General features: G+C 40.4%; 1 protein-coding gene across 3 annotated transcripts; it reads right to left on the reverse strand.

The window, feature by feature from the left end:
- Window positions 1-129: 129 nt before the first annotated feature.
- Window positions 130-24,197, reverse strand: VPS26C (VPS26 endosomal protein sorting factor C). Of its 3 annotated transcripts, none has more exons than XM_075518557.1 (8): window positions 24,043-24,197; window positions 16,763-16,906; window positions 15,320-15,469; window positions 11,634-11,714; window positions 8,994-9,068; window positions 3,854-4,004; window positions 3,344-3,496; window positions 130-1,640 (listed from the first exon to the last, which is right to left on the reverse strand). In XM_075518557.1, exons 1-8 carry the CDS (start codon window positions 24,097-24,099, stop codon window positions 1,558-1,560), a joined length of 894 nt encoding a protein of 297 aa, XP_075374672.1. In that variant the 5' UTR covers window positions 24,100-24,197; the 3' UTR covers window positions 130-1,557. The 3 variants fall into 3 exon arrangements, with proteins under 3 accessions (XP_075374672.1, XP_075374680.1, XP_075374690.1); XM_075518565.1 differs by lacking the exon at window positions 24,043-24,197 and adding an exon at window positions 23,776-23,900; XM_075518575.1 differs by lacking the exon at window positions 24,043-24,197 and adding an exon at window positions 17,643-17,904.
- Between the last annotated feature and the right edge of the window lie 2,724 nt (window positions 24,198-26,921).

The raw sequence follows: 26,921 nt of genomic DNA on the forward strand, positions 1-26,921 counted from the left end.
CAGCAGGTGGCACTCTCATAACAGCACAGACATAGACTAGAAAGAGTAGCTTTCATTTTCCAAAAATAATCCTGTATGATTTCCTGATCTTAGAGAAATGTTAACTTCTAGTAAATAGCTTCCCCCCCCCCCGACTGTTGTAAGACATTGAAATAAGAATTTCAGCTGTTTAGTCCTAAAATATTGATTATAAAGAACCAGGGCCAAACCTAGAATTACATTTTGCTGCTGGATAAAGGTAAGGGAAGCTTTCTGGCAGTCTTCTTAATTCTGTCTTTTCAGGCTGTCATCTTTACACTTTTATATAATACTTTGTATTATATAGTACTCCACATAATACCTCCACCCCACATAATAGTGTACGGAAAATTCACAATTAGAATGAAAGTGTAGCTGTTCTGTTAACTTAAAACAACATCAAAATCCACAACCCGTTTACACTGGGAAGGTTATTTCTTGCTGAAATAGTTTGCCTATATAGTTCATTTAAGGTGTATAGTTAGAAACACTTTAATGTATTTACCTTAACTTATTCCTTTCCTGGTATTTACATTTATACTTTAAGTTGAACAAGTGACAATATTAACCCACCTAATTAAAAAGAGCAACTGTCTCCTGTGGAATGGTTCTTCATATGACAAGTCACATCCTAAAGTCACAAGGTGCCACGGCGTGGAAGTTTTTAATGCAGTTTTTCCACCATCACCATCAGGTGCTCTGCAGCAGTTCAGTGGTGCTGTTTGTCACATAACAGACATTTTTTTCCACATCAAAAGTGAGCTGTAGAAATCTTATAAAAGGGAAGATGGTATAATGCAAAGAATAAATATATCCTCAAACTAAACACTTTTGACTGATCTTCTTTTTCAGTGGTGTTTTACACAAATCGCAAAGATAAAGTAAGGGCATTGTTTTTCTAACCCAGGGAAAAACCACATGCAAAACACCAACTTCAGTTCTAAGCGTTCCTCCAATACAGACTCATATTCCCAAATTGACCAAAATACACTTGGTGTTATTTCACGTCATTATTCATTTCACATCACTTATTTCACATTCATCCCATACCACCACCTTGTGTTGTTGTAGCACCATTTATTATACCTTCAAAGACACTATTCAGTATTGTAGTACAAGTCCCATACCCTCCCCCCAGTATATATACACCCTGTATAACAGGACTTGCTGGGTTTAAGAGGTCTTTAAAGGACTTTGGAACAAGTATTACAAAATGAAATAAGGAGAGAAACTTTCTACAAGTTGTAGAAATACATGGAATCATTCCTTCAGGATTTGTCTGAGAAAAACTAGGGAAAAACATGGTTGCTGAAGTCAGAAAGATACCTGACAAGGCTGGCTGGATAGATACATCCATGTAGGCTATCGTAAGGCAAAGTCTTTGCAACATTTACAGAGAACTGAAAGCACAAGAACTACCAGCAGGAAGAAGGAAGTGATGTGTTTTCAGTTAAAATAAGTTGTGGATAAAATTTCACTTCGCCTCTGAAGAATTTTGTCCTTTTTCAGTAAATCCTTGAGTGATTCTCCTCTGACTATTTACATCCTGCAGAGCTTCAGTGGGAAGTTCTCTGTGATGAGATGGTCATCATGCAGAAGGACAACAATGTTAACTTCAAACTCTGGAAGAAGGGGAAAAAAAAAATAAGGATTACAATATTAATCTGAATCATAGCAGTAGGATGAGAGGGAGGCAGTTCCTGCTGTCAGGCACAGCACTTCACAGGGCTCTTCCAAGCCATTTCAATACCCTGGATTTTCCTGTGGCAGGGATGAACAAGGTACTCCAGGCAGAACCTCACCACAGGCATCCCAGAGCTTGGACCATTCCTAGAGAAACTTGGCTTGTTCTCATCTTTGGGATTCCTCTGGATTCATTTGTGTATCACTGAAAAACTATGACATACAGTCTTCTGGACAAGAGGCAGAGTTCAGACATCTAAGATTAAAATGTTTTGGGAAAGACACCTCACACCAACACGCATTGTTTAGAAGCACGTAAGTGGAAGAGGTAGGGAACAGACTCCTCTCTGCTGTCAGCATGTAACATAGCCGTAGAATCCTACATTACGCATGGCCTTATGAAATTAAACACCAAAATACAATATACCTGCAAACTATGAAAAATGTTTTTCAAAAGAAAATCTGCTCTTTAGATATTGTATTGTGGTGTTCAAAACCCAAATTGCTGTAAGATCTGTAATCAATCCTAAATGGAGACAGAATACAAAGTCAGGTAGAGTTAATAAATGAAGGGAACCAGAGATCAAAATAAACTGAAAGTAATTGTCCTTTTTTAGAATCTTTGTAACTACATTAAGACTGTTCTTACAGATAAAAGTAGATACTACACTAGCAGTAGCCATTTGTCATGGTAAATACTATTCAATAGCTAGAAATGGCAAAAAGTAGAGAAGAATATTACTTGGGGGGGGGGGGGGCAGGGGGGAATCGCTGTGCACATCAGGTGTAAAAATGCTCTCAGGGGAACAGATAAACAGGTAGGCAGGGCTGAAAAACTAGTTGTGCACACTTGTCCAAGATACACAGCAGAACAGTAGGAGGGGCTTCAGCTGGGAAGGATCCTAAAGGCAGGGACTTGCAGCTTCAATCTGATACAATAAAAATAAAATAATAAAAAAAAAAGAACTACCATCAGATTCCAGCAGGATGAAGGGAAGAAAAACAGGCTAGCAAAGAGAATTTTTGCAGCAATTATTTGAACAAGTGAGGAAAATCCTCAATTGCAGGTGTTTGTTAATGAAAATGTTGGATTTTGGCAACAAGAAGCAGGAAGAAGCAGCTGGTATAGACCAAGAAAAGCATAGTCACATACAGCCTAACTTTACTTTTTCTACTTCTGAGTCTGTGCAGCAGAAGAATGGGAAACAAAAAGGAGAGGGAATGGAAAGAGGGGTTTCTCACTGGTGATGAAAAGAAGGAAGGGGTCATCTTGGCATATTATTCTTGGGCTATTACTCAAGTGTTTAATCACACGTAATTTTTTGGCAGGGAAAAAAAATTACCTGCCATTACACTGCTTCTCCTGTCCCTTTACCATGTAATTCTGTTAGTCAGAAGTAGCTTAATAGTTGCACAACTGTTTTTAGTTAGAAGTATTTGGGCTGTATTTTCTCAATCTATTTGAAACACAGCTGACTGCAATCCTGTTCAGGAAACCTCTACAGGGAAACAGCTGCATGTCCTTGGTTCTTCCTGCAGTGCTGACAGCGATTTATCCCGTTACCTGCCAGAAGCTAAAGTGAAACTAGAAACTTATCTCAGATGAAAGATGCCAACACAGCATAAAGCCCTACACACTTACCAACTTTGAAGTTTGTTGTTTCCAGGGTAGGGCAGGTGAACAACCTGGGAAACACCATGTATATAGGAATTGGTAGGCCCCTGCAGACATCCCCATCAGCAATCTGAATATTCTGTATCTCTGTGGCATCTCTGGCGTAACCTTCCGCGCACCCTGGTGAAAGCGGGAAATTCAGAGGGAGGGGAGGGGACGGGAGGGGAGGGGAAGGGAAAGAGAGAAGAGAAAGCAGTGGCCAAAATTTAAACCCAAGACACTGGGGTTGGGGGGAGCGGGGTAAGTGTGGGCAAGACATTTTGCCCTTTGACCTGCAAGTTTTCACATTAGCACTCTGAGTTAAGGATGGTAGAGATTACTTAAATTAATGTTTGGACTGTTCCACCTAAAATGCAAAACAATTTTTTGCAAGTCTTTTTAATTGTATGGCTTTTGACAATCTTTCATATTTAAGCTGAAAGAGTGCAGGTGGTAATTACTGCAGTCAATACACAGTCCGTTTACAGAGCAACTTACCACAGGTTTCCACACGTACTAACTGCAGCTCAATACTTTTGACTGCAGCCTCTGCGTTCTCCACTACCAGCTCCCCTGTTAGTGGCTGTGTAATGATACAGTTTGTAGAACTGAGATGACCTCTGATGAGAAATTTTGGAAGTGAAGCTCTCTGAAAAGATATGGGGGGGTGGGGGGGAAGGGGGAGGCACAACTGTAAGAGCAGACTAAGAAAAAAAAAAGACAAAACAACCACCTTACAGAAAGACAGTTATCAAAGTATATAGGAAATCCCCAAAAGTTGCAAAGTTAAGAACTCAAAAGTTCAGAAATGCCTCAAGTAACTTAAATAGTATAACTCTTTAAATATGCATCCTTAAGCAGATGCATTAAGATATCTCTTACTACCCCCCCACCCCGACATGCATCCCCCTACTCATTCCATCCACAGGAGCATTTTTCCTTGGATGAGCTGGCAAAACTTGGCTATTACAATTAATCCAGAAGTCAGGAACCACATGGTGAAGGAGGTAAGCTGGCAGGAACTAAGAGGATGGTCAAGTTAAGTCAGCTGGTGGTGCTCTAGAGAACTGCATTCTGGTCCCATTTAGTTATGGATTACAATATAGTCTATCATTTCAGTGATTTTCCCACCTTTCTAAATTTCTCTCTCATGGCCACTATTGGGATGGAAGACAGGCATTTAAAAATCTTTATTTAATGCAAGATGTAGCATACTGCTTATGTACCAAGACACCAATTAAGGACAATTAATTTGAATACAGGATCACACTAAAAATTTTCGTAACAGCAAGCATGTTTCCTACTTTTTAAAGAAGGAGCAGTGAGAATAGCTGATCAAGGATGACAGTCTATAAGTCAGTCTCCATAAAAGACCAGAGCGGGGGTTTTGCTCCCCCTGCCTTCCCCTTTTTCAGGCCAGCAGAGAAACTCATATGCCAGAAGCTAGTTACATTTCAAGTTCTGGCAGGAGGCAAACTGAAACAGTCAAGTTTTCTACCCACATCTTCAGCTCATATCTTCACCATCCAACTTTCTTCAAACTCTTAGAGCATCCTGCTCTAACCTTCCCCTTCTTTTGCAAGCCTTATTCTTCTCTCCCTCCTTAATTTTTTGTTACTGACATCTTTGATGTTGGCCTCTACCTTCCAACCATCTGTTCACACTTGCTTGTGGTGACAGATTTCCTTGCCCATGTAACTGATTTTTTCCCTTCTTTCACACCAACTCTCTTCTCACAAACTTTTTTTCTCCCAATCTGTTTGTTTTGCTTCTTAGTCCTGGCTGCCAGTAGCAATGGCAGAAAAGTTCTCCTCAGCTATTGTTTAGACTGTTTCACTCAGATACCCAACACCTCTGCAGAATTTAGCTCAAAACAAATCTTTGGGGGAAATAAAAAGAGATGAATTTTTATGTGTTTAGTAAATGTGACCTCACTTGCGTATTTTCTCCTAACTTAAATAACAGAAGTTACATCCCTGACAAAACCACCCTATGAAATATTGAGTCCTAATAATGTATTAGTAAAATGCTTTTTTTATTGTATGATCCCTTGTAGGTTCTTCTCATCACCACTATTAGTAAACATGTAGTTGCTTCCCTACTTCACAGGGACATCATATAGCTATCCCCCGAGTACAGTGGTCAGGAACCTAAGAGACAGAGATAAAAGGAACTTGTGGAACAAGAACTCAAGGCCATTTTCCTCAATCCTAGTCTACAAGACTTGCTTTTTAAAGGTATATTTCCCCTAGAGCCTTACTACTCTTGTACTCTTGTCAGTACTCTTCATTTTAATCCCAGCTAGGTCTTCTCTTACAGGACCTATCATTTACACTCTATTTCATAATGCCCCCAAAATAAGAATTAAGAACATACAAGCAAATCTATCACGGCTTTTCATCTAACCTCTTTGTGCTTTGCTTGGCTACTGCAACCCTCCTAATCAGTTTTCTAGTAGCCTATTAGAAATTATAGTTCAGTCACAACCTCCAGCCAAACAGAGAATGGAAATTTTAATATTTTAAGTATACCAAAACAGTGACTTTTTCTACCTGTCCACCAGGTAGCCACTTCAGCCCCATACATTTTTCTGAGACAGGGAGAGGAATAAAAAATAAAAATAAAATAAAATAAAAAGGCCACTTGTGCTACCACACACATTCAATACCGTTCTTTAGACAGCTCCACAACTAAATACCAAGATCTGCTGGATCAGAGATGTCAGAAGTTTTAGAACCTACTTTTTTGGTTATGTACTTGAAATACAGAAAGGTACAGGGTCTGCTATTAAACTTAAGAAAGAGCTTTTAATGGACAGGACTTTCTCATGATGTACACCACTGAGTCTTTGCTCAGCCAATGAGTAGGGTATCAAGATACAGAAGGGAAAGAAGAAACAGAAAATAATTTATATGGAAACGTAGTTCACAGGAAGAGCAGACTGCTGAGAGCTTAGTATTTAGCAATCATCCCAAAAGTAATTTTACCACCAAGAATAGTTATTATATCCTTATATTTGGAAAAACATATGCTTTCAGCGTGCAGCAGTCTGCAGAGACATGAGAGGCTGCTGGACACAACCTGCTCATCCTCGAACTCTGCTGGATTTAGAGTTCAACCATGACAGCTGGTTGGTTTTCTAGAATCACCTCCTCCATGCTCAAGAATGGTCTATTCCAACACGCAGAAAGTCAAGCAAAGGTAGAAAGAGACCTGCATGGATGAACAAGATGCTACTGATAAAAAAAAAAAATCACAAAAAGGAAGCATACAAAAGATGGAAGTTGGGGCAGGTGAGCCAGGACGAACATAAAAACACTACCCGAGTGTGCAGGGATGGTTTTGGGAAAGCCAAAGCCCACCTGGAGTTAAATCAAGAGACATGAAGGGCAACAAAAAGGGGCATCTACAAGTCTACCAGCTGCAAAAGGAAGATGAGAGTAAATGTCAGCCTGTTACTGAATATGGCAGGGGACCTCGTGACAAGAGACATGAAAAAGGTAGAGGTACTTAATGTCTTCTCTGCCTCGGACTTTACTGATAAGGTTTGCCTTCAGGAATCCCAGGCCCCTGCAACCACAGGGAAAGTCTGGACCAAGGAAGGGTTATCCTTGGTAGAGGAGGAGCAGGTTAGAGAACATTTAAACAGACTGGATGTACACAAGTCCATGGGACCTGATGGAACAAACCCACAAGTGCTGAGGAAGCCAACCCATGTCACCATGAGGCCAATCTTGATTATCTTTGAAAGGTTGTCATGAACAAAGAAAGTTCCCGAGGAATGGAAGATAGTAAATGTCACGCTCTTCTTCAGTTGGGAAGATCTGAGGAACTGTAGGTTCATCAGCCTTGCTTCAATCCCTGGGAAAGCAATGGAGCAAATAACCCCGGAAGTCATTTCCAAACATATAAAGGACAAGAAAGTGATTGGAAGCAGTCAGCATGGATTTATGAAAACAAAATCATGCTTAACCAATCTGATAGCCTTCTATGATGAAATGACTAGCTTGGTAGACAAGTGGAGAGCAGCGGATACTGTTTATGTTGGCTTCAGCACTGTTTTTGATAGTTTCTCCTAACAACCTCACTGACAAACTGATGAGTACAGACTAGAAGTACAGATTAGACACCGAGATGGACTGACAACAGCCTCAACTGCTGGACTCAAAGGTTTGTGATCAGTAGCACAAAGTGCAGCTGAAGGCCAGCCACTAGTGGTGTACACCAGTGACTGGGGTCAACATTGGAGCCAATATTACTTCACATCTTCAATGATGGCTTGGATGATGGGACAGAGCGCATCCTCAGCAAGTCTGCAGATAATACAAAATTGGAAGGAGTGGTTGGTGAACCAGATAGTTGTGCAGCCCTTCACAGGGATCTCAACAGGCTGGACAAATGGGCCTACAGCATCCTAAGCTGCATTAGAAAGTGTTGCCAACCGGTTGAGGGAGGTGATTCTCCCCATCTCTTCAGCACTGGTGATATAAAACTGGGGATAGTGTGTCAAATTCAGGACTTCCCAGGACAAGAAACATAGACTTACTGGAGCAAGTCCAGCCCTTGCTGGTTTTGGCCATGAAGATGGTTAAGAGTACGTGACACACAGAAAGAAGCCGAGAGCTGGGACTGTTCACCCTGTAGAACAGAAGGCTGAGGGAGATCTTCTCAATATGTATAAATACCTGATGGGAAGGAGGAAAGAAGACAGACTCAGACTCCTCTCGGTGGTATCTAGTGAAAGGACAAGAGGCTATAGGAACAAACTGAAATAAAGGAAATTACTTTTAAATTCTTTATTTATTTATTAATCCTGTGAGGGTGGTCAAACACTGTAACATTGCTGAGTGGTTGCAAGTCTCCATCCCTTGAGATATTGAAAAGTGACTATACATGGCCCTGAGTAACCTGCTCTAGGTGACTCTGCTCTGAGCACAGGGGCTGGACTAACCAATCTCCAGAGGTCCCTTCCAACCACAATGATTCTGTGAATATGTAGAGTAAGGTCAACAATAGCACAAAACACCCAAACACCAAGAGGTCTGTTTTGAGAAACAAGTGGAAGAGTAGGTCTAAATTCAGAAGTCTGGGACTAAGAGCAATGGAAGACAAATTGGGGATGCAGAACAGAGACCTAAAGCAGAAAAGTAATCTTATTAACAAAAAGAGCACAACAGGAAAATCTGGAAAAACAGAACACAGATTTCAGTGGACAAACAGAAACCAATCTTCAGAAAGCTAAATGACCAAGACAGCTACTACTTTTCAGGCTTCCCAAAGCCACATGGGGCTGTAAAGAAAAGGCATAACCAAGGATCAAAATATAAATTTTTAAAGGATCTTGGCTAGATGTGGTATAGAATATTTTCCCTTGCTTCACTGCCATCTTTCACTCAGAAAAATGATAAAAGTGTTTAACCATTACTGAACAAAGTTCCACCTTACATTAGTCACCACTATCACAAGAGATCAGGCAGAATCATTTTTTTGCTTACAAAAGTAAAAAAGGAGGAAAGGAAAAAAAAAAGAAAAAAAAAAGAGTTGATTATCTACAGGGCAGCATTTAATCATTCCTCTCGTTCTCACTCAGAATCACACAAGCATTACATTTAAAATAAAATAATAAGAAAACTCTTACCTCTTTAACATTTTGCAAAGTTTCAGGCGTAATTGTGAAGTCTACTGGGCTTGGCATCAGTTTCCCTTTCTGTGACTACAAGTAATGAAAGAGTTAAACCATAAACTATGATTTACAAAACACACAGAGAGAATATTAAAAACAACAACAAAGTCAAGCAACTATTGGATGTGTTAGTTTTCAGGATTGTCTTCATACTGAAAGTATGCATCTATGTAATAAAACCCCTGAGATTTCTTGCCTTTGTTATTAAATAACATTATGATACTGTCTAAATACAAGTCACAATGCATTGTAGAAACAGAACTGTGTCAATTTTTGGTTACTTTGTGTTTGCCATTGCAATAAACCACACAAGCTCTCCATTTATAAGTTTTTGGCATAAGCTTTACCTACACTGACCAAAAAAAAAAGAAAAAAAAGGAAAACAAAACATGGTTGACTACTCTAAACCACCTGGAAAAGAAGAAACACACTACCTATCTGAAGCATGTGGTATGCTGTAAAAAAAAGTTAAATTTCACATTTCTGTATTTACAAATAATTACATTTTATGTGTCACTTGCAATGTTTCCTTTCATTATTAATACTTAGTAAATTTGCGCAGGGGAGAGAGTGGGAGATTATAAATGAACTTGCTCCATTGCTTCAAATATGTTTTATAAACTCTCCCTCCCTCTTGTTATGTCTCAGCACTTTGAACTCCTTCTGCTGCCCTTTCAATAACAGCTCAGGTCTCCTAAGCCAGCCTCATATTACTAGGAGGTCCTCAGCTGATGGATCTAGTGTAGCATTGATTTAATGGGCTTCGCATTCCAGCTTCTTTAACTGTAAAATAAACAAAAACTTGGTCCAGGTTAGCTTTCCACACTGGAGAAGCAATTTTGGGGGCACATTATAACAGTTCTTCAGTAGCTATTCACACCTTTCATCACAAAACCACAAAGTTAAGTCTTTCGCTCTGAGCTCTGCTGAGATGGCAGCTTGTGCTCTGCATCAGGAAGGCAAGCTTCACTTACCATTCACCAACCACTCTCTCCATCCTTATCTCAGTGAAGTGCACTGTCTTTTCCCTGCATATTTAGAATAAGTGGCGAGCGCAGCATCAATTATGAGAGACCCGACTGTATGTAACTGGAAGTTGGCAGAGCACACCACCACCAACAGGCTTAACTTGAACTCTTAGTTAGGATCTATCCTCACTACTTAAGAATTCAAAATAGCTTCTGCTGCCCAGCTGCAAGATGGAAGATATTAGCAAAAGATTGACTGTATTTTCCCATAAATGACAAATTCTGGCAAAGAATAAGGTTAAGGGAAATGGTACATTGAGCACTGACAGTGAGAATTATATGTTCAGTAAAACCTCATTAATTCACCCTGACTGAGAGATTCATGATTTACTGACTTGTGATCTAAGAAGTGCTGTAGTGGGAACAAGAAATAAAACCAAGAAATGGCGTGATATGTAATTTGTTCACTATTTTGACAAGTGTGGCTTACCTATAATGTAATAATGGACCAATAAAATGTAGCATAATATATTTTAGAAAATAATGAAATCTTACCAACAGGAAACTTCTTTATAGGACCTAGCTAAATCTTTAAAAAAAAAAAAGTACTAAATCTTTTTAAAAGGTACTATAGAACTAAAATAACATATTTCCACCGTTATTCAAAAGTAAGACAAACGAGTCTAATACTTTACTGTCCTGTTAGAGGTCAAAGGAATGATACAAACAGTATGTTCTAGCAAGTTGTGGGTGGAAAAAAAGAGATAATTAGGCCTGCACAGTCTGTACTGACATCAGATGCTCTGGACATGCGTACAAGCCAACATAAACTAAAAACCAATCTGATATAGGAACTTCAAATAACAAGCAGCAAAGCATTTCTTGTCAAATCAGTCAAAGACAGATTTGACAAATCAGAGACAGTCAAATCTCTTCCCACAATGCTATCTCCACAGGAGGAAGGCTGTCTCCATGTTGCTAACCACAGGATGTGGATATTTGTTAACCTAGTTACCTTAGCATATTGCCAACCATGGGCTTACTTAATAGCAAAGGTGATTAAGCTGACAAGCTTCCTATTTCCAACTTGATGCAGTTCCAGCTTTGATACTTTGAGTCAGGGGCCTAAATCATAATTAGTCATCTGAGGAACAGAAATAAAATATTTTCTCTTCACCAACAAACTCCCATTTCTAGGACAGGCATTGTGGCTGCCTGGAACCTTTGGCTAAGAAATGCTCAAATAATCTGAAACAGTGTTTAGAAGAACACCATAATATTTATCTAACTACACCATTGTTTCAGAACTGAAAGGACGAGTAAGAGAATAAACTTCGTGCCATATAAAAACATCTTATAATCCAAATCCTCTTTGTACTATTTTCTTTAAATGAAGAGAGAGATGTATTATTCTTATCAGAAGCAACTGACACCCTAGCTCTTTTGGATGTTTTTGAGGCTAGCTTCCTTTACTCATACATAGCCTGTGTGTCACTGTCACAAATTACATGGTTTTAACTTGGTTTTCTAACCTTACAGCCAAACTTCACTTAAAGTGGTGGGGGGGAGACGGGGACGGAGGGGGACGGGAATCTCGCATTGTATAGTTAATACAAACCACACTTACCAGTGAGTGGACAATGAACTCACAAGTCTTAGTTAGGTCTTTTGCCAGCAGAGAACGTCGCATATCACACCGCAGGGTATACTGGCAAGAATAGGATGGCAGAGAAAAAGAAGAGAGCCTTAGTTAAGATTTCCTCTGTCTCTCTCAACTTTTCATCTTTTCATTGCATATGTGCAGAATGTTACTGTTATTAATATTTAAGGCATGGTTTAAAACAGATTAGTATGCAATGTACATACCAGTGATGGGGAGAGGGGAAGGAGATAAGAGGTATACAATGATTTTAGATGCTCCCAAATGAAAGCTGATTTTTCTGTGTGTTTACAGTCCCATATCACAGTCATTTGCAAATGCTTTCCGTATCGTCTGTGTTATGTAACAACCTATGAGACTGAGGGACTAATTCACTGACAGAGAGCAGTATTCTTGTATGGCTTCAGCACCCAAATTACATTCAGTTAAAAGTGATTACAGTAGTGCTTTCCACCATACTTTGGATAAGTGATTATCAATAAGATATATTCACAGTCCCTCTAATTTTAAATTTATTGTAAGATTGAATTTAACAGTGGTAACAGTTACATGCACATTTAATGGGGAACTGTCTTTAACCATATAGCTGAACTTAAAAGCAGCAGCATGCAGTAAAGTCAGGCAACAAGGTTAATTTAGCTGTTCACTGTTCAAAAACTTGCTGCTGATTTCCTCCCCTTTCTCCCCTAAAAAAGGAGCCATAAACCAGTGACTGAAAAATAGTATAGCCTTGGTTATCACAGTAATCATATATTTCAGCATCTGTAACATAGCCTTTCAATGTCCTTACAAGATAGGGAATATGTTGGGGCGGGGTTTTTTGTTGTTTTGGTTTTACTTCCTTCTTTACAGATGAGGAATTGGCAAAACCAGGTGCACTCAGACTAGGGACTCAGTTTCGTAACTTGTAGGTCATGGTGTCTCTCTGCACATAACCTGAATATGCGTGCAAGAACAAGACCGGGGAGCGTATCTCTTACCCCATCACAGGCTATGGTTTCCACTGAAGTTAATCACTGTTGAGCCAACCTTCTATTACTGCACTACACTTCACTCAGACCAGGGAACACAGTGCAGTGAGGCAGCAGGACCACACAGGCCTTCAAATTTGGCCCACAGCCTCCCCATCAGTGTCTAATTAGAAGGTCTCTGCATGAGAACAGAGACTTGAATCTTGATGCTGAACCCCCAGCTAACAAACTAATACCTAGATCAAGAAATAGAGGCTTGCTTTGAAACTGCACAGGACTTGGACAGAGGTCTAAGAAGTGTTTGTTAAACAGCACCTTTAGTTACTCAAGTGAAAAAATAAATAGGTGGTATACTGTTTGTAGTCTATTTTGCCATTTCTTGATTTGGACAGAGAACAAATATAAACATGTTAGAAGCAAATGAACTCTTTCCTTTGATTTATTTAAAACTAGCAAAGTATTTTTAAGCAGTTCAAGCTTGATTTTGTACTAGTAAGTAGTAGAAGTATGTATCTGTTTTATCAGGTATCAGTGCACCTTGAATAACCTTGGGAGAGACTACATTTTCCTTTTCAGGAGAGCAGGACTCTCAAAGGTTGGCTGAAATCTAATGATTAACATTTTAATTACATTTTATCCACAGCTGGTAAAGAGAAGCTACATAGATAAGAGAGGGAAGGACAAAACAAAACAAATATTCACCATTAAAGTATACCTTAAAACAACTGCTATTGACCATAGGCAAGTTAACTGGATTATGGAAAGCAACTCAACCAGTTTTGCACCATTTTTGACATACCTACCACAAACAACAGATGTTACATTAGGAAGAAAGCGAAGACTGAAAAAAGATATGGGATGTACTTAAAAAAACCATCTGAATATAGACAAAAAGCAAGGGAATTTTTCTTTTAGTTACTTCTGATAGGCTAGTAGGTGGGGGGGAGTTGTGGGGTTTTGGTTTGTTTGTTAGGCTTTTTTTAAATCCCAGACTGTAATACAAGACTTCCAGTTCTGCTAAATAGCTAACAGTTTTATACTTTGTCATCAAATCCAATACTTTCATCAGTGAACTACAAGGGGGGGCGGGGGGAAGTTTTGCAACCCAGTGATTCTTCATCAGACCTCATCTGAAAATTTTTGCATTTAGTGGCTCCTTCAACTTTTTCCTTGAAGGAAGAAAAAAAAACAAAATCAAACCAAAAAACACTCCTCAGTAAGAAAAAGCATTGTCTAACACAATATTTACATTCAAGAGATGGTTGATGAAAGACTTTTCCTCAAAAAAACCTAACCCCAAACAAATGAACCTACCTATGGTACGGCAATTTTTAACAAAAAAAAAAAAGGTCAAATTTCAAAATTGTGTTTCCACAAGATTCTGTTACAAGCATGTAATACATACAGATTTGGGCAGGAAATGTTACTACTCATCTCCACAGGAAAGCAAACAATTCGTGTTTTTGAAGATGCTGCAAGCTCTCAACATTTTGGTTTCAGTCTTCGTTATGAAATTACACAGCCACATTTGTTTTGAACAAAAGGACAATGTAGCGCAGTCTTTTTTCATGAAAGGAATGGATGTAGTTGTCTACAACATGAGGGATCAGATATATGTTACAGTAGTTCTGACAAGGTATTTCAGGCAAGACATCTTGTTACTGTTCTGTTTATGCCATCATTCTTTAAAGATTTACTCCATATGGAAGGCCTGAAACAATAAGTGATGGAAAGACTTCCTGTGGAGGATGCTTCTCACAAATGAATGCAGGAAAACAGACTCTGAACACTAGGTAGCTTTTTTCCTGTAGGATTTATCTCTGTGTCTTAAAATGGATCTGGTAAGACAGTACACTTCATTTTAAATATTTAAGTATTATTAGCAGTAATTGGTTGTCTGCTATGCTAACAAAGTCTCACTGGTACTAGGTTAACAGTACACACACTTGTATCTCTAGGTATGTACTACTATATAGATTATCTACAAAATGGTAAATGCAACTTCTTTCACAATAAAATCAGAACCAGGTGAAAACATCACCCTGTAAGAGAACTGTACAAGATTTAACAAGTGTGGCAAATACATTTTATCCTTTCTCAACCCAAAGCCCCTCTTTCCAGTATGCTTTTACTTCTCTCTTGTACATCCCACATTACACTGATCAGTTTCATTACCATCAACTATTTCCAATGAAAAGCTTAAACTTGCTGGAGAAGAAGAGGGAACAGACATCACGACAACTTTTAAAAAGCAACATTACATTGATGGGATTCTGAGATGTCAGGATGGTTCCTTTGCCACATTTAAGAAGTGTTACCACCTGTGGAAAGTGTTGACTCCTAGAAACTGGAAATGAAAAAGGCAACTAGAAACTACCTAGAAACTAGTACTTAAAAGGTTAACATGTAACTTAAGACTAAAAATCATGATACATCTAGAAAATACAGTACACACCAGAAGAATGCTAAATTAATATAAGGGAAGCTTAAAAGCTACTTACTTCAAAGGATCTCTAACTTCCTGCTCACTCTTCAAATTGAGAAAAGAAAACATATAGCACTATGAAAAGAAAACTTTATCACAAAACTTTATCCCCTGCTTCCATGGAATAAGAGAGGCTTTAGAATACATTCTGCAGATAACAAAAGTTCAGATTTTCTTTATAGATATGACTGCCTTACCTGAATATTAACAAAGACGCCATGATATGTCTCATACAGAACTTTGTTCCCCTTCACATGCAACGGAAATTCAAATGGAATTTCTGTCTTGCCACTGGGAAGCTTCCCTGGTTTTACCATTTCAATAGTGCTGTTAATAATCTGAATAGGCTGCAAAGATAAATATTTAAGAGGTTTAGGTTGAAGCAGAGTGGCAGCCCCATTATTTCAAGAACCAACAACACCCACTAAACTCTAACAGTCTTCCTGAATTTCCAGAAACTTAGGTATTTCTTCACAACACGCAGCTCTCCAGTCTCACAATAAAAAGAAATATGAAGACTGCTTTCCTCAAGAAAACAATTTGTAATCTATTTTATGGTTGTATCACACTTATGACCAAACATATTTAGAGAGCTAAACAGCAGAGTCTCAAGCACTTTGCAAAGTGGAGTTCCATTTTCTAAATTATAACCGTTAATAGTAGCAGCAGGAATCAACAAGTATGTGCGCCAGTTGAGCAGTTAGCCATTCCCTCCTACCTTCTCCCTGGCCCTTTCCCACCCTAAAGATCTGTATTTAGGGCTAGTCTCTCACTGGAACAATGATTAACTAGGATTCAACTGGGGAAGCCTGCTTGAAGATTACACTTTTCTCTCTGGAGTTTGACTATTATTTTCCCTCTACTAGACAGGAATAAGAAAATCTATTGCTTCTACTGTTTTTTCTGTTTTTCAATCATTCATGGGCAGATTATTCATACTGTAAACAAATTAACTATGATACAGATGAAAACCTTAAGAGGCCTGCACCGAGGCTATCCTAACTTAAGCAAACTGTTTTGCAAATGTAGCTATATTGCCTCTAGACAGAGCCAGCCTTGCTTCAATCAGTACAGCCATGTTTGTGTGGAGCCTGAGATAACTTGCCCCACTAGATTCCAAACCCCACACTTCCAAACCTGGAGAGCAGTACAAAGGCCTTCCAGGAGCTCCACAGTCAAACAGTCTGTGCACAGCCTCATACTCCAAAGAAGAATCTGTGCAGGTCCTACATCATGCCTAGTAACACACAACCTCAATGGCCTCTGCAGAAACTATTGTCATAGTGACTGGTCTGGCACAAAAGTCCAATTAAACCCAGTCACTTTACAAAAAAAAAACCCCCAAAAACCACCCCCCCAATTTATTATTTTTCTTTAAATCATGGTCCTTCAACGCATCATCCAGTAACCATACTATTTATGTTACTATATTTCAACCCTAAAGAAAACTCTCCAATCAGTGCAAGTTCCTACCCCAAAATGTCATCATATATCACTAGATAATGCTGAGCATTTCTCTGCGTTCTATCATTTACATACCATGAAGTGCTATAACTTCCTGAGCGCCTTTAAGGAAAGATTTAATCTGAGAAAAGAGACAAAGGTTTTGTGCTAAAAATATTAACCTGCACAGGTCTTACCTTGACAGAGTTATAGAAAGCTTCGAACACACCCACACTTTTGGCACTAAGCTGCAGATTTACTGATCCTTCCATTGTTAACGAGATACCTTGGTGCTGGACTGTATCCTTACTTGTTATGACCACGACTCCAGAAAGAACTTCCTAATAGGAGAAGAGAGGACAGGAAAACATTTGTTCAAATATAGCTTCTATAGCTGTTACTCAGACAGCGTGCAAACTGATTTTCAAACTCAAGAAAACTGTTCCCAGAGAATAGTCTAACCTTGTCAGAAAAGACAAATACTGATAATGAAAACAATGTGAGGAAGAGACCTCTGTATTTCTAGTTTGTTTTCTCTAAAAATATTCTTCTCCTCCTCGCAGAAGTACTAATCTGAGCTTCAATTTCTTTCCCAACTTTCAAGATCTTCCTCTCCAGGAAGACAGAAAATATCCTCATAAACAACTATCAGGTCAGTCGGTAATAGACAAGTTCCATTTCACATGTTAGAATGAAATCCCAGGAGGGATTTTTATATGAAGAGTGGGACAGTCAGCCATGGGAGATGGAAAAGAAGGCGTAACTGTAAAAGTGATGGCCAAGCTGAGGATAAGACTCATCTCAAGAGTGGAGCGGAATAGATTTAAAATAAACAAATAAATAGTTGTTCTGCTACACAAGCAAATTCCATGCTCCATGGGACGAGTTCAAAAGTGTATCTGAATCGAAGGCACATTGTATGACTCAAGAGATGCGTCACTTATCCCATTAAGAATGTTTTGTTTACAAAATTGTATTTGCACAAGAACACTCCATCTTGGAAGTATCAACTTAGAAGTTCTAACACTGAAATAAAGATTAACTGCAGGAGAGCAACACACAGTTCATTTTACATACCCCATAGTTTATCCTTCCCCTCTCCTACAACAGAGAATGCACTCCAATCTAGGGTTCCACGTCAAACATTCTTACACATCTGGAAATAGCAGCAAGTGATTTGAGAACCTGAAGAAAGTTTCTTGGGGCTAACCTTCTCTTGTGCTCGACGGTAATGCTCTCTGCACCTTCACTGGGCTTGCAAATTAGACACAAAACTACAGATCACTCCAACCAAAAGATAATTCAGACTGCCCACTCTACACTCGACCAGTTAAAACCAGTCTAGTTATGTACATCTCTGACAGACGCTATTTGGATTTTGCCAGCCTTTTGTCTTTACTAGTGGTACAGGATGACAATATAGAAAATGGGTCAGGCGGTTTAAAGCAGAAGAGGACAGCAGTAGAACATCAAGCATCACAACGAAGGCTGACACGCTGCAAGTCTGAAAAGAGGACCTGCAGCAATTGGGAAATGCCAGGAACAGGAGGCACAAGCACAAAAGGACAGTGAAGAAAAGCTGACCTAAATACTGTACTGCTTTGCTAACAGGCTTTAATTAGTACAAGCAATTAGGTTACTGCTTTGAAAAATGAGTACAGCTGAACTATAAGAAGCAAGGACAATCCTGAACATATGAACTGCTTTAATAAATGAGAACAGTCTCCCACCACACAGCAACAACCTATTCCAGAGCTATTGCCTACATACTTTCACACGATAAGGGCGTTATGTATTTGGGGCAGAAAGGAGAAGAATGACTTGAAGTATGAATTTTTCTTATAACATTCAATGTCTCTTAAGAAATGAAAAAACACCTTAAAACCACTTTCTAACAAAAACTTTTAAAGGTTGTGAGTGTGGGGGAAGAGGGAAGTACTATGAAAAAGATGCTGTAATATTTACTGAAACTGTTTATATACAATCAGGTTATATTTCTGTTTGATGTGTGTTGGGGGGAAGTTGGCTATGTCTTTTCTGGAGAAGAGCTACTTTGTCTTTTTTTTGTGTGTGTAAAACCAGGGTCCCCTCTAAATACAAAGCTGTCAGTATACTTGTCCTTCTGAAAAGTACAAGATGTTCAAATACTTACAGTTAGCACACAATTTATGAGAAAACTTTACTTTTGCAAAACATTTGCAAACATACCATTTGTAAAAGTTATGTGGCATCACTTAATACTAAACTAGTACTGTTTTCAGTCCATATCAAAAGGGGTTCATTTACTTTTAACACCACAAAACTAAGGGCGTTGAGAAAGTCACCACTGGAATTAATCCCCATGTACTACAATGTAGTAACTTACAATCAGTTGCTCTTACTCACCTTTTACCTTCTCCCTTACTAGGAACTCCTCATGGCTTCACCATGTGATGACAAAACTTTGCAAGATGCAACTAAGCTAATACAGTTCTACACAGAATTATTCACCTAAACAAGAGTATCCATCCACAGGAAGGCCAGTGTATTATGTGAAGCAGACAGAGAAGTGAGGTACATATGCTAGACTGCAAACAAAACATTCTTGTGAGAAGAGTGTCCCAGGCTAATGATCCCAAACAAGCTTTTTAACTTTCTGTTGTCGGTTCCTTACCATTCAGATACGCACATGAAACTGCCAGGAAGACTGACACTTTCAGAGTTTCAGTCACTTTCAAGGTCACAACTAAGATGAATCCTGCTTCATCTGATCTAGCAGCACGATCCCTTGTTTCTCTAGTTGTGGAGCAGAGTTACCCAAGTCAGGCTGAGGACAATTTGGAACGATCTTCAATCAGTAACACGAAATGGTGCATAACACACATCACAGAATCTCATCTCAAGAGTCCTAAGTCACCTCTAGACTTCTGAATGACCTAGACAACTATTCCAGTATCTATAAACTTTATGTAAAGACTGGAAGGATCAAAGTACACACTATACTATCCCATAAATTGTCGGGAAAATTACTTTTAGTGTTAAAATATATACTAATTCCAACCTGACTCTTTACACTGTCAGGTCTGTTTGCTACATTAAGGAGCTAGAAAAATAATTTTAGCTCGATATTATGTACTTTCAGATTATATCTAATCACTTGATAGCATCCCTGGTAAGAAAAATCAGCCTAATGCCATACAGAAATGCCTAACATTTCTCTAGTTCCATTTGATATCCACTATACATCTATGGATTAAGCTTTTCACTATTTTGGTAGAATGGAAGTCCACGGTCAGTTGGTTACCAAGACACCTTGGGTTCCTTTTAGATTCCACTTTCTACATCACAGGCATTAACTTTTAGGACAAAGGGCAAATATTTGGCAAATTAAAAACTCACATTAAGTTCACGTAAGTCACATTTACTACATATTCCTGATCATTTTCTTCCATACCTATTCCACACCTACACAAGCCACCTGCAAATCTTAACTACATATTCTTCTGATTATTTAGAAACTGGCCACATTCAACAGAAAACGTCTGCTAAACCCAACTAACTAGTCCATAGGTACTTTGAAGCCTCAATGCTCAGATTTACTAATTAGTTTGCTTTTTTTAGAAAAAAAGTAAACAGCTTCCTTATGGGCAAATTCTGACTTAAGTATATTTGAGACTCACTTGTCATTAAAAGTCTTGGCTGATGTTAACTATGGCACCTTTCTTTGTACAAAGCATTTCTCAGGCCTTTCAGCCTAGAATTCTTTTAATTATCAATCTCAGATTAACTGCCACAGTTACTCCAGTCATCCTGTTCAGGCTTTCTAAATAAAATGCATCATTAGTTGTGCCTGTCCCCTCATTCTTCTAGCATTCCAGAGTTTATTAAATGAGCCTCAAAGGCTCAAGAATTCTCCATCCAATTAAAAAAAAAAAAAAAAAAAAAAGCCTCCTGAACACAGGTCTTCTGTTCCTAGGAACTTAAACACAGTTTTGCTGCAATAAGCCTTATTTTGCTATTATAGGATGTGCTATTAGGATCCATTTTATTGTCTTTTTGTTCGTAAATCCCCTATCACTTTTTTTTTTTTAAACAATGCTATTATTCTTTTGGTCGAAGTATTGGCAAACTTGGTTTTTTACTCACAATTTGAAGTAATCTATTTAAGCCAGCTTTTCTCAAATTGAAGTCTGGATAAAATAAAGGTCTTTGTTTGTTTGCTTAGTTCCTCCCGTTTCTGATGATTATAACTAATGAATGCAGAAATCGCTCACTGTTTATCACAGCACGTTATTTTAACCAACTTCCTCTTTAAAGGCAGGAACACAATTTCAGGCTTGCATGATGCATGACTATTTTACAAATTGTGTGTCCAATTTCTCCCAATTAAAAAAAAAATAACAGTCAACACAGAAGCAAAGAACGACTAAAAAGAACAAAATAGTTCCCTACTCAACTACCTAGAACTAAAGAAAGTTTTAGGAAGTGAAGTGACTTCCACCTGCTGTAGGAGATTGCTTTGCAACAATGAAATATGCTTGAATTCAGCTGGATTTAGTATAACCAAGGTCACCGTACCAGGATGAGAAGCAGCCTGACCCAACCCAAGACAACAGGGAACGGTATTTGAAGGGTCTGTTATATGATATTTCAGCACCAAAGAGAAATTTTAAAGATCTTGGCCTGATGGGGAAAGCCTATAATGAAACATGCATCACTCTGACCTTACAAAACGCAAAAAAGAAGAAGTTATTCAACCTTAATTTTCCGGGTCAGTTATTTGCTTTAAACACACCCTTATCTTCTCCACTCACCAGCCTTCTCATATGTACTCTCAAAAATATTTTCCCCTAACAAGATTTATTTTGTTCGTCCAATTTCCTGCTCTGTTGGAGCTGCTCCACTATGTCTAATCTCTCTTCTGTAGGCCATCCAGCACAAGACCGTTCTGATACTGATTGTTAAGTATTCTCTGTTCTACTCTACTTGAGGAGACATTCATAAGAAAAACAAAAAAGGATACCTATGATTCAACAGGTCGATTTTTTAATTATTATTATTTACTTTTTTTGAGTGTCACACCAAACAAATACTATCCATTTCCCTGATCTGGCTTACTGCATAGCCAATACTGTCAGCACAAGAAAGGCAGCAGAAATTAAATGGCTGGGGAGGTAAGCGGCATGGTGGAGTTATGCTGGATTAATCATGGTCTCAGGCAAATTATGACTTAGAAAGCTCAGTAATGTTTTAGCAATTTTTTGTGCTATTATAATGTAATAGGCATAACAAAAAGACTATCATACCAGCGCATAATTTAGACATCACCTTCTTCCATATCCAAATGCAGCTTTAAATAAGTTCAGAAAACAAAAGATCAAGTCTAGCCACAGTATCCCTATTGCCTTCAAATGAACAGCTAGACACACACATTGGGATGAACTATTGTCTTTTCTCAAGGAATCCCTTCATTTTCAAGTAGCACTGATGCAAGCATATTTTGGGATGAAAGTTGCCATAGACAGAAGGTATTATTAGCATAGCTACTGTCACTGAAGTATACAACAATCAGTAAATTAAAAAAAAAAAAAAAAAAAAAAAAAACAAACCCCACCAAAACCCACCAAACCTGCATACATTCCATGCCTAATTAGAGATTTGTAATTCCTTTCTGTCCCTATGAAATTTCTATTAAAAATTCATGTTGTACTTACTTCTAGTGTACAGCTCTTTCATCATTGTGTTTTCACATCACTCAGACCTCCAAATTTCAGGCCCAGTTTACGAACTAAAATTATAAACCTTTTCACACAGAGTTAAAGTGGAAGCAAACAAACAATACTGACAGATTTACTAACCCTAAACATCTTATTTAATTTCAGCTTAAAGACAGAAGAAATACCCCTTTCCTGTATTAAAAAAAATAATCTTGTTTAAAGTGATATAAAGCAAGCCAACTGAAGAAACTGAAAATGGGCACAGCATTATGATACTGAAATAAATAAGATCCTTCTAATAATGTGCATTAGCAAAACAATGTGAAAGTGAGATACATAAAGTAGTCTTTACCACTATGACGCCATACCTAAAGGGATGTGTTGTTCACAAACTGATAATTTAGCTTTATGAAAGTAATTCTCTAGACGATTTGACAATTGTAGAACAGAGGCTGTATACCCTTGCATTCAAATCCATTTAAAGCACTCTTCCAGCATTAAAAACATTCAATAAATTTAAACATGCTTTATACACTATAACAGGCAAACTACTAATGGATGGGAAAGCTGTATGTGAAAAGGATTTTTATAATACAAGAGTGTGGCTAGATAGCAAAAAAGAAAAAAAAAAAAAAGACCTGAAAACTTCTGCTTAAACAGTACAATATTTCTAGAAAAACAGTGATAAAAATAAATCTCAAAAACATGAGACAGGTGATTTTTTTTTTCCTGTGCTTGAAGTCTTCAACAATGCAAAAAGGCACAGCATTTTTTCAAGCAGCTGCAAAAGCTGAAGTATGCACAATCACTTTATCACTATCAACAACTACATCAGTGAAAAAAGTTAAGAAACCAGACTCCTGTCCAGTGGAAAAAAAAATAAGATCTGCTCCTGCCTAAGTACTTTATCTAAGAGGAGATTTCCTATCAGGTACAAACAACATCTTAAGACACTTTAAGGTTTCTTGCCGAGCACAGAAACGGAACAAGACTCTGTAACAGCAACTGGCCGCACCTGTATACTGTATCAAAGTGTATCAGTCCTGCTGTAATACACAGGTATAAACGATTGAAGCGACACTATCCTATAGGTGAACTCCAAATCGCCATGTCTCAGGGGGCCTCGCTCCTCACTTCCCTTCCCTGCCGAAGCCCTGCCGCCCTCCCCAGAGACAGGTTAGCGGCACCCCCGCGGTATCGCCGCGCTAGCTAGGGGAAAGAGAAGGACAAAAGGCAGGCCTTAATCGCAAAGACGTGCCGGAGCCGGGCAGCGCTTTGCTACAGGAAGCCAGCGGGAAGCCGTGGTGTCCTCGGTAGGGACATAAGGGGGAGCCACGGGGAGGGCAGAGGCGGTGGAGAGGGAACTGAGCAGGGGCAGAAGCGAAGCTTCCCCCAGCACGATAGCAGCAACGTCCCGCAAGCCCTGCCACAGCCCCATTACCACGGCAAAGAACGGCGCGAAGCGGAGAGCCGTCACGACAAAGGAAAAGACAGAAGAGAGCGAATTATTCCGCCTTCCAAGGAAGCGCCCCGCTGCCTCACACCAGCCGGGACGTTCCCGGGCTGCCGGCAAGTCCCAGCGGCAAGCCAGGAGCCGGGACACGGCACGGGGCGGGCAGACCGGCCCCGCGGGGACGGCCGCAAGCCGAGCCGGGGACCCACAGCGACGACGCGGGGCTGGGGCTGGGGCTGGAGCCGGGCGCCAGGGTGCCAAGGGGCGCGGGCGTCGGTTGGGGCCGCCCCGCGCGCTGGGGCCGGGGCCGGCGCGCGGCCGCACTCACCCCGCAGCGGTAGACCTTGTTGGCCCGCTTGATCTTGATGTCCAGCGCGGTGCCCATCGCGGCTGCCGCGCGCTGTCACGTGGCGGCGCGCTGTCACGTGACCCGGCCCGCATGAAGGAAGCCCTTCCCCAGCCACCCGCTTCCGCCGGCGGGGGCCGAGGGGGTGGGCTCGGTCCCGTGAACATCCGGGCCTCCAGTGGCGTCATTTCTCAGCTGGTGACTCCGCTTCCCGGTCGGCTCCGCCCGCTTCCTGGTAGTCGTAGCAACGGGGTGGGGGCTTCCTGCCGGGCGGAGGCAGTGGAGCCGAGAGGCGGCTGACGCGACACGCCCCGGGGACTACAGCTCCCGGCGTGCTGGGAGCGCCGGCAGGGCCTGCCGTGGGCGAGGGGGCGCCGCCTGGCCTCATGGGACTTGTAGGCGGTGCCCGCGGGAAGGTGGAGCATGCGCAGGGCGGCTCAGCCGTAACGGTCGAGCCCGGGGGAAGGGGTCTCGCGCGTGCGCAGCCGTTGTCTCGGAGGGGCGCGCGCTGGCCGTTGGCGGGGCGGGGCGGGGCGGGGCGGGGCGGGTGAGCCCGCCGCAGGGCGGCTGTCGGAGCACTGCCTGTGGTCCTGCTGCCTCTCGCCAGGAGCGGGCGGGCAGTCGCCTGTCGCCAGTGTCGGAGAGACTGCCTCGTCAGGCGCGTATCAGTGGCGGTGTTCGTGTCGGACTGCGGGCCGCTCCGCCCCTCCTGGTCGGGGCGCGCTGCAAGCGGCGGCCGCCACGGTGCGGGTTGGCGCGTCTCTCTCGGCTCCTGCGGGCGCGGCCACTCTGCTCCTCTGCCCTGGTAGCGCTTGGGGGCCGTATTCTAACTAGTGCAGTAACAGTGGGAGATAAGGACAGGCTTCGCAGTCTTTAAATTTACACTTCTGACTAGACTGAAGGGGATTACTCTTGCGTACGCCTTATAGTCGTAAGAACCTGTATCTATGAGGACTGAATTTGTCTCTTATAATTACACATGTGATTCAGCATATTGAATTTCAAAATACATTCCAGTCTCTGTTCTCAAAGTTGTCTGCAACTTCTTTGATAAATTTAAGAAGGCAATGCCTTGTAAAATACACTGAGAAAATCTGTCTTTAAAACCTGAAGCAAAGAAGTACCTTGTCCAGAAAATGTTGCAGGTGAACAGCTAACGTGTGTGGTCATGTTTTGGTACTGAGAGAAATGCTTCAATCTCTTTTAACAGATGTGGACCACAGATACGTAATGCCTGTGATTTCAGTGGGACCAGAAATTGTCCATCAGTGGTATCTCAAGTCCCAAAGGAAATCTATAAAGCATGAATCTAGCTATGAATTTTAATGCTTTTCTAAAGTCATTATTCTTACCATGTTAAAAAGTGAGGGCAGCCATTTCATTGGGATGTTAGAAGCACAAGCCAGCTTCAGAGTCTAACACCACCATTCTTACCTCATTTTAAAAGGTGGGAGATCTTCAATTCACTCTTAAACCGTAGCTTGGTTGGGGAGCAGGGGATTGTGATAGATTTCTGGTTTCTGAGTACTAGCAATCAAAATAATGGAACCGCTGAAAGCCTGAACAAAAAACATCTGGAAGTGGACTATGCAGCTACTGTAAGCTGGCTCTACTGTAACAAATGTGCATAAAGTGCACAGCTGAAGGTCAAAGACAAATCTGTCTGTGGAATGCTGTCTTCCAAGATGTCTTTAGATGGCCCAAGACAGACACTCGGGGAACTATTCATTGGTGGCATTATGGCTCATCTTTGAAACCTGATTGCTAGAGCTGGTTCTCTTGACCAGAGCTTGAAGACTAGTCTCCTAGCATTTTTATGACTGTTTGCAGTGAAAACAGGCAATGCAAATGAGTCTAGAAGACATTAGAGAATTCATAAACCTTTCAAGAACTCTGAAGTTCTCTGTATTTTAATTTTATTGCCTAGTATAAATAACTGCGTTTTTTAAAGATTGGTATTTAGCAGTAGCAATCTAAAGATACATTTTCTTAAGCTTCACATAGTTAAATAAATACAGCCCCTATCAGTGCTGGGAGTACCACGCCCTAGCAGCAGCGTGCAGAGAGACCGTTCCTGAGCACGAAGGGGCTCTAGAAGTGACAGGAGGGAAGCACTCACAACTTACATGAAGCGGTCTGCAGTGCTCCAAGCCTGCATTCAGTCCTCTCAGCTATGTGAAGCCGAGAAGATGGTTCTGTCCTACTCCTCCTCACCCCTACACACACTTCAGTACTGAAAGCCGCCTCATCGCTGTGCCCCCTTCCTGCTTTAGTGCTTATGGAAAGCTTGGCAAAAACCAGCGCACGCTCTTGTAATTAGGAGCATCTTTTGTTTTGGGAAAAGAAGTGAGATATCGGAGTCATTCCACATTCTGCAGAGTGTTTGTTTCAGAGAAGAGAGAATGAAAGTGGTTAGTGTAAAGAGAAAGGAGCGTTTAACTTGGATTACTGAATATTAGTACCATGCCTCATATAGCTAATTACTGTTATTAGTTACTGTGAGGCAGGTAAAAAGGGAATTTTTTTCATTTTTATTTTTTACCCCAACAAAGGAGAACTTGAAATAAAAAAATACTAGCCTAGACAGTATAATTGCTTTCTCTGTATGTAGATTTTTCTGCCATCACTTTCACAATCAAGTGTTTATCATTCTTAGGAAACTTTTTTAAAGGTACTTCAGTTACTCATTTCTAGGAACTGAAGTCTCATGTCCAGAAAAAGCTCCCGTTGGTACAAGCTGTAGCTGCCTGTAGCTGCCCATCTGCCTAGCAACACAGATCATCACAAACAAACCGCTCTGGAGCACCCTGGCTCCCAATGAGTGCAGCGTCCAAATATGGTCTCTGTATTGACAGTTCAAC

The sequence above is a fragment of the Mycteria americana genome, chromosome 1, assembly GCF_035582795.1.
Source record: "Mycteria americana isolate JAX WOST 10 ecotype Jacksonville Zoo and Gardens chromosome 1, USCA_MyAme_1.0, whole genome shotgun sequence".
Lineage (NCBI taxonomy): Eukaryota > Metazoa > Chordata > Aves > Ciconiiformes > Ciconiidae > Mycteria > Mycteria americana.

Bases quoted from the DNA above. Each gene is read 5' to 3' on its own strand.
- VPS26C (XM_075518557.1), bottom strand. From the start codon at position 24,099: ATGGGCACCGCGCTGGACATCAAGATCAAGCGGGCCAACAAGGTCTAC. The intron at 15,470-16,762 runs GTAAGACCTGTG...TTATCTTTGCAG, and splicing joins CTTTCTATAACTCTGTCAAG to CCTATTCAGATTATTAACAG. The intron at 3,497-3,853 runs GTAAGTTGCTCT...CGCTTTCACCAG, and splicing joins AGTACGTGTGGAAACCTGTG to GGTGCGCGGAAGGTTACGCC.